At 49.3% G+C, this 16,341-nt stretch overlaps 1 protein-coding gene across 7 annotated transcripts in view; it reads left to right on the plus strand.

Moving 5' to 3' along the window:
• The first annotated feature begins 673 nt into the window (after positions 1–673).
• Positions 674–16,341, plus strand: part of SCAPER (S-phase cyclin A associated protein in the ER) — a 378,523-nt gene continuing 362,855 nt past the window's right edge. For 5 of the 7 annotated variants that reach the window (XM_090028843.1, XM_090028845.1, XM_090028844.1 and 2 more), the window contains exons 1-2: positions 674–810; positions 10,218–10,293. In XM_090028843.1, coding sequence (XP_089884969.1) covers positions 692–810; positions 10,218–10,293 — 195 coding nt within the window. In that variant the 5' untranslated portion in view covers positions 674–691. Of the gene's footprint in view, positions 811–3,342; positions 3,398–6,154; positions 6,174–10,217; positions 10,294–16,341 lie in introns of those variants that run through there. The other 2 variants (XM_090028847.1, XM_090028848.1) reach the window with 2 other exon arrangements.

The following is a 16,341-nucleotide window of genomic DNA, read 5'->3' on the forward strand; positions in this document are numbered from 1 at the left end:
GGTACCCATGGGGCCCTCAACAGCCTGCCAAAACTGGGTAAGCGGCCCTCTGCCTGAAATAACTGCCTGCCCCAGATTAGACCAACTCAGAGAGTTGGAAAAATTCTTCTTTGCAAGCTTTCGGGTACAAACACCCTTCCTCAGGCTGAGGAACCATCTGCAGATGGTCTGCACGCTTCCTGGATGGAGCAGTGATGCTTTTAGGCAGGTGTAGGCTCCCCCATTGCAGGGATTCAGCTGCCCATTGGGGGTCTTGCCATGAGAGAAGAGCAGGAGTCTGCACACACTGGCCCTTCCCACCTGTGGCAAAAAAAAAAAAAGCCCTGGTCTAGCAGGGTGGGAACAGCCAAGGCCCCATGACACCTGTGCGTTGGACAGGGTATGACGCTGCTGGGGGCACCGTGACGCCAGGAGACGTCATCGAGCTGGCCAGTGACGAAGCGGCCCTTCAGTTTTAGCTGCACGAAATCATCCCTGCGGGTCAATCAACGGGAAGCAGCTCCCCCCCATCACTCTCCTCTTTCAGGTATAGGGGGGACTAAAGCGCCAGGTGCGATCGCGTGGCGTCACTTCAGCAATAGAGGCGCGCATCTAACGTCACTAGCCCCGCCCCCCAGAGCGCAGCAGGCACCGGCGGCAAGGAAGGGCAGCGCCTTCAGAGGCTCAGCGAGCATGCGCGGGTCGCGAGGGCATGCGCAGTTCCGGTTTGGCTAGCAGCCGTGCCTGGCGCCGCGCCGGCCGCTGGCGGGCTGCGATGACATCACTTCGGCGGGAGGCGCGCGGGCGGGACGGCGCAGTCAGGCGGCGAGCGTGAGTGTCGGTCGCTTATTGCGCTCCGCGGAGTAGAGGGGAGGGGCGGCCTGCCCGGAGGGGCAAGATGGCGGCCGGCTGCTCCTGCCCCTCGCCCGGGCCCCGGCGCTGGGTGCAGGTCAGGGCTGGGCGGCCCCTCCTCCCCCCCCGCCCCCGGGCCCAGGGGCTTCTCGGTGCCGCCCCCGGCTTACCTCAGCGCGGAGCCCGCGGACCCTGGCCGGGAGCTCGCTGTGGGGCGGGGGCACCGCTCCCCGGGGACTGCGGGAGACGTGTCCTGCCCGGCCGGCGGGGGGCGCTGCTCTTGTAGGAGGCAGCTGCTGCAGCCTGGCCCAGTCCTCGTGTGGACGCGGCGGCCTGGAGTCACTTTGCTTCTCTGTGAGCACTGTGGGCTCAACAGGCCCCGCCAGTGGCTCCAAACCACTGCTTGTCAGCACTTCAACGTGGCAGCCAGGCCAGTGTCAGCAGGCCGGAGACCCGCGAGGACAAGGGTTCTAGCTGGAGGGAGAAATAAATGCATCTGATTGTGGTTCCTGCTGGAGAGCTCAGCTCTGAGAGGGTAGAGGGGATAGTCCTTTGGCTCAGCTTGTGCGTTTCATAGTGCCCTAGGTATGGTCACTTCTCCCTGTGTCTCTCTAGTTTGTTTTGCTGCTTATAAAATGAATAAATAAATAAAAACCAAACGAATGGGTAAGCAAGGGAGAAAAGCAGGTCGGTAAGAGAACTCAGTGGTCAAACCTCAAAAATATCAGGAAAGATACAAGCACTCATGTTGTTAGCTATGACATCAAACTTAAAAATCTGCCAGAGCTTTGAATCGATGCTGTGCTTATGATAGTAGTGCAGATGGCATGGTTTGAGAAGCTGACAGGATGGCATTATAGTTCTGTCATACAGAAAGTGACTGGAAGCTCATTGTCACTTTGCATTAGGGTTGGCATCATTCTTATGTTCTGTGCACTGACCTTTTAAATGGGACCAGTGTGGGGACATGTTGTTTTCATAAACCAAGTGTGTGTTTGTATGACTAGGATCAAAGAAAAGTAGGGCTGAAAGGGACCTTATGAAGTCATATAGTCTAGCTCGCTGCTCAAAGCAGGATATTCCCTGACACCATCCCAGCCAAGTGTCCGTCCAGCCTACTCTTGAAAATGTTCAGGGATGGAGATTCTGCCTTAGGCAGCCTGCTCCAATGCTGGACCACCGTCATAGGTGAAAAGTTCCAACCTAAATTTACTCTGCTGCGATCTGAGTCCTTTGCTTCTAATCCTGTTCTGTATAGCCACAGAATAAAAACCCATCTCCATTCTTGTCCTTAAGGTATTTGAAGACTGCTGTCCAATCCCTCCCCTTCAGTTTTCTCTTCTCCAGATTAAATACCCTAATTTTGTCATCTTTTCCTCATAAATTATACTTTACAGGCTCCTAATAATTTTTGTGGCTCTCTGCTGGGCTCTTTCCAATCGGTATACATATTTCTTAAACTGTGGGGCCCAAAACTGGACACAGTACTCCAGGTGGTGCCTCACCAGGGCTGAATGGAGCAGAAGAATTACTTCCCTTCATTTTTAAGTCACAGTCCTGTTAATACAACCACCATGCTGTTGACTTTTTTTCAACAAGTTTTTTACATGCTGCTGGCTCATATTCATCTTATGGTCCACTGTAACCCCCAGGTCCTTCTCTGCAGTACTGTAGTCAAACTAGTCACTGTCCACCATCTGTGTCTTTGCATGCAGTTGTTCTGTCCCAAGTGCAGAACTTTGCACTTGCCCTTGCTGAAGCTCATGTGATTGATTGCAGACTATTCTTCCACTTTATCCAGGTAATTCTGGATTTTAGCCCTGCTCTCGAGTATCTGCAACTCCACCCAACATGGTCCCCTTATCTAAATCATTAATAAGTTTTAAACAATACTGGACCCAGGGCAAACCCCTGGAGAACCCCATTTGATACCTCCTCCCAGCTAGACATTGAGTCTTTATGGATAAAAATACAACCAGCTTTGTATCCACCTTATAGTATTTTTATCTAGTTCATATTTCCTTACCTTATTATTAAGAATATAGTGGGAGATGGTGTCAAAAGCCTTGCTAAAGTCAAGGTATATTGGGCATTTATACACATACTCCAGGGGGAGTGGCAGGGTCGCTTTAAAGCACCAGAAATGTCACGTATATCAGCATCCCCACACTGAAAAATGGTGGTGGGGGTGCTTTAACTCAACAAGCTTTAGTTAAAGTGCCCCCAACACCATTTTTCAGTGGGAACGCTGATGCATGTGCTGCTGGAGTCTGCTGAAGCATGGTAATTTTGACACTCCAGCAGACTATTAATCGAGCCTTCTTCAATGTGCTGTAATTACAGCTTGTCAGAGGAGCCTTGATGCATATGTATAGGTGCCCATTGCTTCCCTCGCAACTCTCCCCATCCACAACTGTCACATTATCATAGATGGAAAGCCAGTTAATTAAGTATGGCTTGCTCTCATCAAATCCATGTTGACTGTTCCTGATCACTTTGTTCTCCCTCTAGGTGTTTTGCAATCGATTCCTCGAGCACCTGCACCATCATCTTTTCAAGTATTATGGTTAGTCTGACTAAGCTGTAATTTCCCCATGCCACCTTCTTTCCTTTCTTAAAAATGGGCACTCTATTTGCTGTTTTCTAATTTATCTGGAACCCCACCTGACCTCCACTGGTTCTCAAAGAAAATAGCCAGTGGCCCTGAAATTACCTCAGCATAATTCTGTTATGCAGATGGCTTTCTTCTTCCAGCTATGTACCTGTCTGCCACTCCAGGATTTCTTCCTAATTCACAATTATTTTTAAGAAAGTAGTTTCACTTACCCTTGCATATGATTGTTCTTTCCACACAGATACAATTCTATCCTATTTTTTCGCTCTATTTAAGGAGTGAAAAATATCAATCTCTGCTTGAGATTTATGCCTTCCCAGGCCCCTGGCCTGGCATATAGGCCCTGTCCCTTAAAAGCTTTTTCTTTGGAATGCAGTTGGCCATTGTTTGAGAATAACACCTTGCAGTGTCTCTCCATAAGGCTGCTTAATAGCAACTGGTTATTGAGAAATCAAACCTGTTACACTTGTCAACAAACCAACTGGTGACTTTTTGGACCAACTCTTGTATGTCCCTCCCAACTGTACAGTTGGGCCAATAAAATCTATCACCCACAAAAATCCTTGCCTCTCACATGATCATAGCTGATTATAAGCTGTTGCTGGAGATCAAACATTCAGGTAGCTTGATTTGCCTGATGTATAGTGTACTAAAAAATTAATCTTGCATAAAGATGTATCAGTGACACTTGGCCTCACTGACCTGTGAAAATAGATTCTAAAATCTAATAATGATGTATGAATGTGTTTCCTTTTTCAGCATTGACTTTTCTACCTTTCATTGACTGCCCACTTATTCCTGTGACAGGGAGAGCAGAAGTGCCTAAACTGTCTTTTCAACACTATTTCTTATTTGATGCCATATTTTCTTGCATATAATACACCTCTAAATGTAATACACATCTTGTTTTTGAAAAGCAGAATAGAGAAAAAAAGATCTTTCCTTGTAGTAAGTACCTGATTAGCAACAGGTAGGGAGCCAAGCCTGCTCATTTTTCTGTTCTGTGCGAGTCCTGTTAGATTTTACTTTCTGCCTTGCTGGAAATAATGAAACTGCACTTACTGCATTTCTTGCATCTAATGCTCACTGCAACTTCTGGTAGCTGGTTTTTGGAAGAAATTGTATGCGTTTGTATGCAAGAAAATAGCATTGTATTGTTATCATAACCTTTCTTATTAATATCTTCTCCAAGGTAGACAGTTCCAATGTTTTCAATCTTTTTTCCTTGGAAAGTATTTTTCATGTCTTTATTCATGTTTATTCTTGTTTCTTTTGAATCCCCTTAGTTCTGAAATATCCTTTATGATAGGGGTAGGGAATTAATTTGGCTGGAGGGCTGCTTAACAGGTTTTGCTGAACTGTTGAGGGCTGCAAGGGTAGTCTCTGTCCCTGATTGCCATCTTGGGACCAGAAATCCCACTGCTGACCTTTGCCACTAAAAGTTCCTCCCCTTGCCCTGGAAGCACTCCAGGAAAAAAACCCCCAAATCATATAATAAAAAATCAAACGTACTATAACTTATTTTAGTTGTATTTTAAAAATATTTTTGTCCTGATATATATGTATATAGAGGCAAATGCATAATAGTTCGAAATACAGTCCTACTTCTGTATATTATGTGTGGGTGATAAGCAAGTGTATGTGTGGGCGTGTGTGTTTGAAGGGGTGTGGGGTGTAGGTACTGTGGGTATAGATGTGGGGTATGTGGTTGGGTTGGGGACAGTGGGAGGGTGTGGGATTATGGTGAGTGGGGTGGGAGTGTGTGTGGGAGGGTGTGTTTGGGGAAATGGTGGGTGGTGAGGAATGTGTGGGAGGGTGTGAGTGTTTGGGGTATGGTGGGAGACAGGGTGGGGTGTGTGCGTGAGGGGGGTGGGTCCTTGGAGTCTCTCGAGTGTGCCAGTCCCTGGGGCTACATGTGGTGGCAGCGAGTGGGACCAGCCCCAGTGAGCCCTGAAGAAGAAGCTGACAGTGCAGGTTGTGGTCTTGGCTGGGGTGGCAGGGAGAGGAGTGGAGCCAACCCAGCTCCATAGCATGGAGCTCCCTGTCATTCCTCATGACCTATATATAGTAGTGAGCAGGGCCAGGTTGCCAGCTTCATCATGCGTGGCTCTTCCCAGAAGCGTGTGGCTCAGGTGTACTGCTTGTGAGCTTTGTGCGATGGAGCCAGGCGGACCCCGCACCCAGGCTCTGTGTTCCTGCTGCCCCGTCCTGGGTCCCTGCCAGCCCTGGAGCACCAGCACAGGCCCTGTGCTCATGCCTACCACCACTGCTGCTCCCCCACCACTGCCACTTTCCCTGCTGCCACCGCTGTCTTTCCCCTACTGCTTTTCTATGCTTCTCTCCCCCCCCCCGGTGTGCCTGCCTGCTACTTCCCAGCTACAACTGCCACTCCTCCCACCTGCCTGCCTGGTGCTGCTTCCCCCTCCCCACTCTGGCCAGGCTGCTTCCATGACATGCTGTGTGGTCCCGCCCATGAAGCCGAGTTCCACGTAGTGCTGGCTGCGGTGGGCTGGCTCTGGCAGGATGCAGTTCCCGGCAGCATGGCTGGGACCGTACGGAATGGCATGGAGCCAGCCTGGCTTGGCCCAGCCCCCCACAGAGTGAGGCGATCACCAACAGTCCTCCCCACCCCCATCTTCTTCCCATTCTTATCTGAGTTTCCTCTCTCAGATGGAGGGAGAGCTGTGGAACAGCCCCATGGTCCCTAGGAGAGAAGCCTCTGCTAGACGTAAGCTTCCAGTTGGGGGCTGGGGGTGGGACAGGGTTGGGTGGGCTTTTCTCCTGCTGCCGCTAGGTCTTGCTGCCTCTGGGTCACGCCTTGTCAGTTTTGAAAGGCAGCCCCTGGCAGGTAATAATTTTCTAAATTTTAGAGGGACCCAGATAGAATGGCCTGGCCAGCCAGATCCAGCCCGCGGGTTGTATTTTGCCCACCCCTGCTTTATGAGATGGGGATGACTAGCAGTATACATGTTGTCCGAGATTTAACCATACCTTTGATATGTACAGGGGCATTATAATGCTCTTATTACCTCACTGTACAGTTGCAGAGTTGGGAATATAGGGAAAATTATGAATCCAGTATCTTTCAAATTGGCAATATTTGAAAGTATACCATTTTCTCTATTAGCATACTAGGGACTTCTAACGTAAATGTAAACAAATGAATTTTAACATAATAAAAGGCTTAGTGTGTCTCCCTGTATGTCTGTCTGTCCATGGCTCCCTCCATCGTCCCAGCCCATCTCTGCCTCCCCTCCTTGCCCAAGCAGCAGGGCTGCCCCCCACCTCCCTGCCTGAGGGCAAAGGGGGGCAAAGGGTAGCAGTGCCCTCCCACCGCCTGGCCCTGACACCCCTCTCCCCCCACCCCCGGAACAGCCAGCAGGAAAGGGAGGTGGTGGGCAGGGAGGGAGGGAGCAGGAGCTGGGAGTGGAGGAAGGTGGATGCGGGCCAGGTGGATGGAGGGGGAGGGGAGGGGTGGCAGAGTCAGATGTGGAGCCATAGGCAGAGGGAGAAAAAAATTGTGGGGCTGAGTGTGGGATCAGGAGAGAGTGGAGCAGAGCTAGCCCAGGATTGGGATCGGGGCTGCAGCCTGCTGTGCCCGTGTGGCTGCCCCTTCCCCTGCACCCAGCGGCCCCACGCAAATCTGCCACCTCCCAGCCCCGCAGCCCCACAGTGGCTCTGGCCTTGCACTGCCTGGGGGGACCTGGAGCCAAGGGCTAGAGCACAGGGCCAAGCTTGGCTGCACCACTGGGCCACAGGGGATGGATCCCTCGGAACCCCTGCACCTGCCCTGTCCTGCTCCGGGTCATTCCTGGGAAGAGCCTGGCACAGCCTGGTGGCTACTTCAGAGGCATGGTACTGGGGAGCCAAGGGCGGGGGGCATGTGCCCCCCTGATTTCTGCATGGGGAAAGGGTGGGCTGTAGCTGCAGGCTGGGCTCTGCTTGGTCCTGGCCTCTGTGCCTCGCTGCCACTTTTGAAAGCTGTGTGGTGCCATGTGCCTCACTGCCTGGCCTGCCCCGCAGCAAGACACACATGGTGCCGTGCTGCGCCCATTTCAAAGATGGAAGTGAGGCCTGGAAGCAGGGAGCAGAGCCCAGCCCACAGTTGCAGCCTGCCCTTACCCTGTGCAAAGATCGGGGGGGCCACATGCCCCGCCCTTGGCTTCCCAGTGCCGTGCCTCTGGAGGAGCCGCCAGGCTCCAATTGTCCCATGACCCAGCCCAGCCAGGTTTTGGGGCAATCCCCACAGTGCAGCAAAGAGCAGGGCAGTGGTGAATGATTCACCCCTGCCCCTACCTCACTCCCTCTTGCACTGTGTGGGGTCTTGATCTTCCGTGTTCCCTCCTTCTCTCCCCAGCCCAGGCAGTAATGACAGCAAGTTGAAAGAAACTTACCTGCGTGCTGGATTGGCTGTGATCCTGGCTATGGAGGATCTCAGTGTGTGTGTCCCTCCCCTCCTGCTGCAGCAGCCTGCAGCTGGGTGCCCTGTGGCCATACCTGCTGCCCTGTGTTTGGGGGGGGCTGAGCCCCATTAGCCTCCCCCTTCTGCTGCCTATGTGCTCAGCTGCAACTTCCCTGCTGGGCTAGGCATCTGCTACCCTCTGTGAACGCACATGTGCCCCAACACGTGTGTGTGCCACCCCTGGGTACCTGCACCCACTGCTGAACCCAACCTACCCCCACCTTGGGGGGGCCTGTGGTCATCCAAACATTTGCCCTAGCTCCCACGCCCCACTTGGAGGTCCCTTTCACTAACCCTGCCACACTCCCTTGCTCACTGTGCAATCTCTCTGTCCCTCCACCCTGACTTACTGCATAGAGGCTGCTCCCCAAATTGCCTGGTTGCATTCCTGGCCACCTGCATGGTGACATGGGCAACACTCATTGGTGATGTTATCGGCTACACTGGGCAAAAAAAAGCCGATAACATCAATTTTCCTTTTATCCACGTCAATACAATATGTGACCGATATATCGGTGCATGTCTAGATAGGCCCAGTTTTGTTTGCTGAGGGCCACAATAATCCTAATCCATCTGGGCGTGGACAGGGGCCTGATTCAGACCAGTGGGGGTACCCTGCACCATCATTCTGGATGGGCAGTTTGCTAATGTGTATACATAACTGCACCCACCCACTTTAAAAAAACCCATAGAAGGTGTGAATGCTGATCCAAAATGTAGAGAAATTGAACAGAACCCTTTATGATGAAGATCATTAAAAGATTCTAGGGATGCACCGATAGAGATTTTAGGGGCCAATATGGATAGCTGATTTTTAAAGAGGCATATTGACCAATACCGTTCCGTTTCCAATACAGCTGCGTGCAGCTGGTAAGTCTGTTGTGGGGGAAGGGGCATGTGGGGGGAGATCAGTGCCCCTGTGCTGAGGGAGGGAGTGGGGCTGGGGCAGGTGCTGCCCAGCTGGGACAGGGTGGGGTGTGGGATGAAGCCATGGCTCATCCTGAGGGCATGGGGAGGGGGCAGGGTGGCTCCCGCTGCTGTGCACAGACTGGGAGGGCACAGGGGGATGTGCCCTGGATCTCTCTGGGGGGCGGGGGGCGCTGCTCCTGTGGGCTGGGGTCGGGGCTGCGTTGGGTTCTTCCCAGCATGTGGGGTCTGCACTCAGGGCTGTGGGGCTGGTGTATGGGGGCTGCACTCAGGGCTGGTGATGGCAGTGGTGCTGGGAGGGGGCTGCTGTCCCCCCCATTACCCCTCTCCCTGCGCCACCACCCCCTGCCCCAGGTGCACCCCCCACACACCGAGAGCACAGCTCCCACATGCCGGGAAGAGCCAGGAACAGCCCTGGCCCCTTCCCCAGCCTGCAGGGAAGCCCCCCCGTCCCAGCTCCCTGCACAGATCTGGGGCACATGCTGTGTGCGCCCCCCAACTTAGGCAGCGCCTGCCCCAGCCCCTGCCTCACTTCCTCTCTTACCACAGGTGGTATTGATTTGCCCCCCACACCCTTTTCTTTCCCCTTCCCCTTCCACCACAAGAGACTTGCCAGCTGTATGCAGGTTTCCAAGCTACCGGGCTGTGCTCTTTGCTGCCTGTGTGCTGCTCTGCAGCTGTGTATGCATGAGCATTTATCGGCTAAATTATTGGCCACATCAGGCTGATTTCCAATACGCTCAGTTTTCTCTATATTGGTGCCGATCTGATGTTGGACTAATGTATCAGTTCAGCTGTAAGAGATTTATTTTAGAAGGACTAAGTGCATGAGAGTGGACTGGAGGATCACCTTCCAAACATCTTCAGTATTTTGAAATACTATGGTATTAGCTATAAAATACATCAGATTAGAAATATGTGGTCAGTTAGTTTGAAATTGCTGTTCTATGTGACAAAATGCTCCTTATGCAAACTGAGGCCACTTGAAAGCTGTGGACATCCATAGATATCTCTTCCAAATAGATTTTAGGGTTTCACTCCTTTCCTTCAGGATAATGGGAATATATTTTCCAATATGGTTTATTTGAATTAGTTTACATGTATTTTATGCAATTATTTATGATATTTCTACATGAGCATTTTAATTATTTTCTAGATTAATTAACTTTCCTTTTAATTTTCTGCTAGTTATTTATCTTTTAATAAACACCTTTTGAAATTCTTGATAAAATGTTCAGAGTATATTTATCTACAGAGTTGAGCCTGTGCATGAAATGTGACTTTATTTACATCCCTTGCCAAATGTAAAGTTACATTATACCTTTTAAATATACATGGCTTAAACTATTACTAATGTCTAATTGTATATTTTTTTTAACACAGGTATCAAAATTCCATGGGGTCAGCCAAAAATGCCGTAAGTGAACCTGTTGATGTTGAGGAGGGTGTTAGTACGATGGTAAGTCAACCGTCTAGTACGACAGTGTCTTAAGATTTTTCTTTATTGAAAGGAAAGAAATACTGTGTTACTGGCTTACAGTTTTTCTTCTTGTTATTGTAACGGTATAGCTTTTTCAGTTGGGCATCATCTGATGTGTGAAGGGACTTCAGGTAATTCTGTGTATTTTCTGTAAGGATGAGGAGGCATTTTAAAATGCGACAGATATTTTAATGCCAACCTAATGATTCTTGACATTCCGGGCCTATAAATGTTGTGGTCGTATAGCATACAGATTTTCTTATGGGAATAAGTCATCTATCTTGTGTAAAAATATTTAGGGTGTGGCTTTGAAGCAGATTGTGTTCCACCAGGTCTTCCCTTGGTAGCTTTAAATTAGGATACTGTATTTGAAATGAAAATTATGTTGTTCATCCTCATTACAAAGGAGTAGGAAACTGTTCATTTAATGCCTGAGGGACTGGGAGTACCTACATCGCACTTCAGTACTTGCCTCTGGCCTGTGGTAAGTGCAGTACTGTTATAAATTATGGAAGGAGCTGCATTGATTCTTTTCTTAACAAAGAGAGAGAGACCCTTTAGTGAAGGGTCTTTTGGGCAGAATGAGTAAAAATGAAGAGGAGGAAAAAGAGAATGATTTTGGTGATTCCTGAGTTTTTACGTTTCTGTATTGTTTGCAGGACTCGTGCATTTTTCATGTATGTATTTTATACTAAAATATGAAACCTCACTTGACACTTGTCAGTATTATGGTTTGAACTGGAAGTGAATGGAAGCTTTGTTGTTGATTTTGAAAGGTCTAGGCTTTCTTTGAGTGATTATATTACTATCACGTTACGTAAAATGTGCTTGTTGAATTAGGTTAACTTGTCAGTCTCCACAGCTTCTTGTGGTTGTGAGTTTGGCAAGTTAATTGCTTGCTGTGTGAAAAAAGAACTTCCTTTGGTTAATTTTAAATTTACTACCCAATAGTTTCATTTTATGTCCCTTAGGTCTAGTATCTTAAGAGGAGTAAATATTAAATCTTTATTTACTTTTTCTGATCCATTCAGTATTTTGTAAACCACTATCATATCCCCCCAGACTTCTCTTTTTGAAGATTAAAAGTGTGAGAAGAATGTATTTTCCAGCTGCCATGTACATTTATAGATGGTGTTTTATTCATTCTGTGTTTTACATTACAAATAAATTATTGTAAATTCCTCTTCCCAAAACTGAGAGTTGAGCCAAGAGATTCAATCTCTTGGTTCACCAATGATTCATTAGCAGAACTGGGTGAAGATATGGAAGAGGTCTCTGTGCCATAGTGAGTTAAGAAGCCATTCCTCTGTGCAGTATGGTGGTAGGAGTAAAATGGATGGATAGGAATGGAGATGGGCTCTATGCTTCCCTCTAGGTTTCCAGAATCTCTCTAAATTCCTTTGCAATCAACAGCTGGATTTGAAACTCTAGTGGCTAGCTGACAGTTTCTCAATTAATTCAGTTAAGAAGGGTTTGTGCCGTGGATTTAATAATCTGAGCCTGCTGATGATCACTAGGTGGGCTCAGCCTGAAGCCACGTATTTTATTTTTTTTTAGTATTCTCTTTGATAAAAAATTGGGTTACTACAATAAAATAATCTATGTTAAAAGGTATTATTAGTTGTACAAAGTTAAGTATTGCAAAATTTAGGAAATGTCAGAATTAAGGTCATATAATGTGAATTTGGAATGTGTATAGCAAATGAGCTAAGCAGTGCAGAGCCGTGCTGAGGCTAGCTGCTTCTTTGCTGCTGCCGCTTCTCCCCTCAGGACTGTAGCTTCCTTCTGGCTGTGGCCTGTGTGCAGCTTTCACCTGGAAGTTGCTTCCATATTGCTGCTACTTCTCCTCCCTGACTCATCTGCGGCTGTTTTTCCTTCTCATCTCCACCTCCCAGCTATACCGCCCTCCACTTCCCCCACCTGTCTTCACACTGTCTGCATGTTAGGATTGGGCCCTGGGGCTCCTCGCATCCCAGGGAGCCCCAGGATCAGGCCTCACACTGCCCTGTGTGTCCTGTCAAGCATGCAGAAGCACAGAACTCTGCCCTAGTCTGGAAATTTAGCAGTAAGGGAGTGGTGCCACTGCTGCCTTGCTGCCAAGTTTTTAAACCCATGGGAAATCCTGTGGGGTGGATTACATGGTGCTGGGGGCCAAATCTGGTTTGTGGCCCAGGGATTGAGAACCCCATGTGCATACAGTTCATTGAATGAAGCTGGGGCTCTGGAAAATGAATAGTATGCGACTGTGCAGTTAAAGACTATGTATAGTGATGCATATGATCAAGGGGTCCAAAGCAAAGGTCCACAAGAAAACTGAATTGTAGCATATTCTGGCTTTTTACATTTTCAATTTGAATATATTCTTACATATTTCTTTAACTGCAATTAGGAATATGTTGAAGAGTATTGAATTATATCGAGTGTGTAATGTGTCAAGGTGTTTTTAAGCTTTCCTCAGAGGCACTGGGTGTTGGCTATAGTCAAGGCTACAGATGTGGACTGGACTGTGCCAATTCTGCTGGGACCCAAGCTAGAGGTTCCTGGCTAGAGGGTTTTCCCTCCTCCACTTGGGGTCAGACTGGTTGCCATATTTGTGGTCAGGAAGGAATTTTACCCCATGGTCCTATTTGTACGAACTGTGGGGGCTTTTGCCTTCCTCTGTAGTGGGAGCAATGGCCCTGCGATCTCTTGAGCGTATATTGACAGTATTTCATACAAGCAGGACATTAGCTGCCATGATTCGTGTGCTTTACCTGGGGCAGGTTAGGATGTTAGGTCTGTGTTGTGTCCAGATCAACAAGAGTCTTATGTTGAGTTTAGATTATGGATTGCATAGGATGGTTTAGATGGGGATAATCCTGCCTTAGGCAGGGGGTTGGCCTAGATGACCTCTGGAAGTCCATTTCTGCCCTACTTCTCTAACTCTATAATCACAAAATATTGGTTGTTGTATCTGAATCAGTTTTTGACAAAGCAGGCAAAATAAAAAATGTAGATGTTTGCTTGTTTTTTTGTTGTAGTGGTTTAGAGCTCTATTGTGAAATATACCAGATCAAAAACTTTTTTGAAGTCAAGATATATGACATCAATCTCTTCTCCCTTGTGCAGGTGATAGGTCACCTGGTCATAGAAGGAAATGAGATTGGTCAAACAAGACCTACCCGCAACAAACCCGTGCTGGCTATCTCTTAGGATGTTAGCCTGGGCCAGTCCCTCAAGGATGGCCTCCTTAATAAACTTTTCTAAGATCTTCCCCAGGATAGAAATCAGGCTAATGGGCCTGTAGTTAGCCAGATCCACTCTCCTCCCTTTCTTGAAGATCGGCACCACATTGGCCTTCTTCCAGTCTTCGGGCACTACACCAGAGCGCCAGGAGTTTTCAAAGATCCATGCCAGGGGCTGGGCTATGACGCTCGCCAGCTCCTTGAGTACCCTGGGGTGCAGGTTGTCAGGGCCGGCTGACTTGAAGGTATCCAGCTTCTCAAGGTGTTCCTTCACAAGGTCAGCATTGATGGAGGGTAGGGGATTCCCCTCACCCAGATTTCCCTGTCCCATAGCAGGCATGGGCATCCCGTGTGACCGATGAAAGACTGTCGCAAAGTACCTATTTAATAGGTTGGCTTTTTCCTGGGCGTCAGTTGTCAGTTGCCCCATCTGTTTTAGCAGGGGTCCAACATTGCCCTTGCTTTTCCTCTGGCTCCCCACATACCTGAAAAAGGACTTTTTGTTGTCCTTGATGCCTGAAGCTAGTTGGAGTTCAGTTGCAGCCTTGGCTGTCCTGGTTTGCTCCCTGCAGGACCGGACCAGCGCGGAGTAATCCTCCTTGGAGGTGAATCCTGTCCTCCATCCTTTGTAGGCTTTCCTTTTTAGCCACAGTAGGTCCACTAGGTCTCTGGAGAGCCAGGGGGGCTGCTGTGCCTTCTTGCTGCCTTTCCTCCGTGTTGGAATAGATTTAGCTTGTGCACTGAGGATTGCTTCCTTGAGAAGCAACCACTCTTCTTGAACTCCCATCTCCCTGGGGTCATGGTCCCTAAGGGCCTGACCGACAAGCCTCTTGAGCTTGTCAAAGTCGGCTTTTCTGAAGTCAAGGACTTCTGTGTTGCTGACTGACTTGCCAGCTTTACGGCGGATGGTGAAGGTGATCAGCTCGTGGTCGCTGTCACCCAACTTCCCATCAATCACTAGGTCGCCGATTAGGTCATCCCCCGTAGCCAGTACCAGGTCAAGCAGCGCTTTGCCTCTCGTTGGCCCATAGTCTTCTTGAGTCAGGTAGAGGTCATCCACGCACGAGAGAAAGCTTTGCACCCGCTCAGATTTAGCTGAGTGATCTTCCCACGAGATGTCTGGGTAATTGAAATCACCCATGACAACCAAGGTCCTGGAGCAAGCGGCCTCAGTCAGTTCCCGGGCGAACTCCTGGTCAAGCTCGGGACTTTAAGCTATATCAAAAGAAGATTAAGTTTTTAAAAAATTGGGTAAAAAAATTGTAATTCTGTTCTAAAATATTTATGATCAAGATGAAAGTGTTAAGTATACATGTAAAATATTTTTATTTATATTACTGGAGTGCTATTTGTCTTTTGGCAGCATTCCATTAGGGTCCACCTCAATTTGGCACACACCAAAATGAGATCTCCCAGAAGAGAATTTTCTTGGCAAGAAACCCATAAGTATCATGGGTGGGGAGGAAGGAAAAGCATTATAGAAATATTAGCCAATTGCCTGTCAAGAACGACGGGGGTGGGGAGGGGCAGCGGGGGGCAGTGGCCTGTGTCTAGCCCGCCTCCCCCCACCTTAGAGGCCAGGACCACTCCCCCTCTCCCCCCTGCCGCTATAGGGATGGGCCACCCCTGTCTGCTGGCCCTGCCCCCCGTCCACTCTGTCGTCGCTGCCTGCTGGTGGGGTGGAGACAGAGGCCTGGGGTCAGGCTTGCTTCCCCCACCCTCGCCCCTGCTGCTTTAGGGCCAGGGCCGGTCCCCCTACCCTCACCTGGAGGGCTGGCAGGGCCAGAGCCTAGCATCTGGCTCTGCACCCCGACTCCTGTTGTCCAGCCCCACCCCTCCAATTCAGGCCTGATCCTGTCCCATGGCCAGGTTCCCTACCCCCCCCCCGGGTTGCTTTGCGCTTGACCCTGTTCCCACCTGGAAGTTCAGGTTCAGGGCCACTCTCCTTGTCCCTCCCCCCTTCACCACGGCAACCCTGACCCTTTCCCCCCACCCTCATGCTGCTGTATCTCCTCCATGGAGTGGGAGGTGCCATTCCCTGTTTGCCCCACTCCTCCATGGGGCTGGGCGTGGCCCCCCCCACCTCCTCACCATCATTTCAGGGACTTCCCTCCCCCCCTTTGTTTTGGGGTTGGACTGGGCCTGGTGTGCCCCCTACCCTCCCTGCTGCTGTTTCGGGGCTGGGCCTGTTCCTCCCATCCCTGCCATCCCCAGCGCTGCTGGTCCCACCCTCCACCCCATGCTACCATCACTACCCCCAAGGACCAAAGTGGGGAGTGAGGCCAGAGCTGGCCTTGCCCCGCCTGTTCCGTCCACTCCATTTTCACTGGCTCCAGGGAGCAGGGCAGGCGGGGGGAGGTGAGGCCAGCACAGCCTTGAGCTCCTCATTCCATCCCCTGTGTCCCCACCATCGTGGCGGTGCTCCACCATGCTGCCACCTCCTGTCCAGACGCTATATTTGCACTCTGATTTGTTGTTTCAGTCAGCCAATCAGAGTGCAAATAAAGCGTTATGTTTGGACAGACAGACTATGGCTTTTATAATATTAGCATATATTATGAAAAGATTTCTGAGACAAGTTTATTTCTTATGCACTGTGTAAATAGAAAATGGAGCATATTTCAAATGAGCAGAATCAAGAACATTTTGAAGAATGCTTTGATTTTATATACAGGTACCTTTTTATTTTGCTGAAGCAATTTGTCAGACTCCTACAAAATGACAGGAGTGGCATTATTTACCTTTTAAGCCATTTTATAAAAATATATGTATTTCAATCCTGACGTAAAATACAGATTTAAAA

This window comes from Crocodylus siamensis, chromosome 15, assembly GCF_052110815.1.
Source record: "Crocodylus siamensis isolate JL-2025a chromosome 15, ASM5211081v1, whole genome shotgun sequence".
Classification (NCBI taxonomy): Eukaryota; Metazoa; Chordata; order Crocodylia; family Crocodylidae; genus Crocodylus; species Crocodylus siamensis.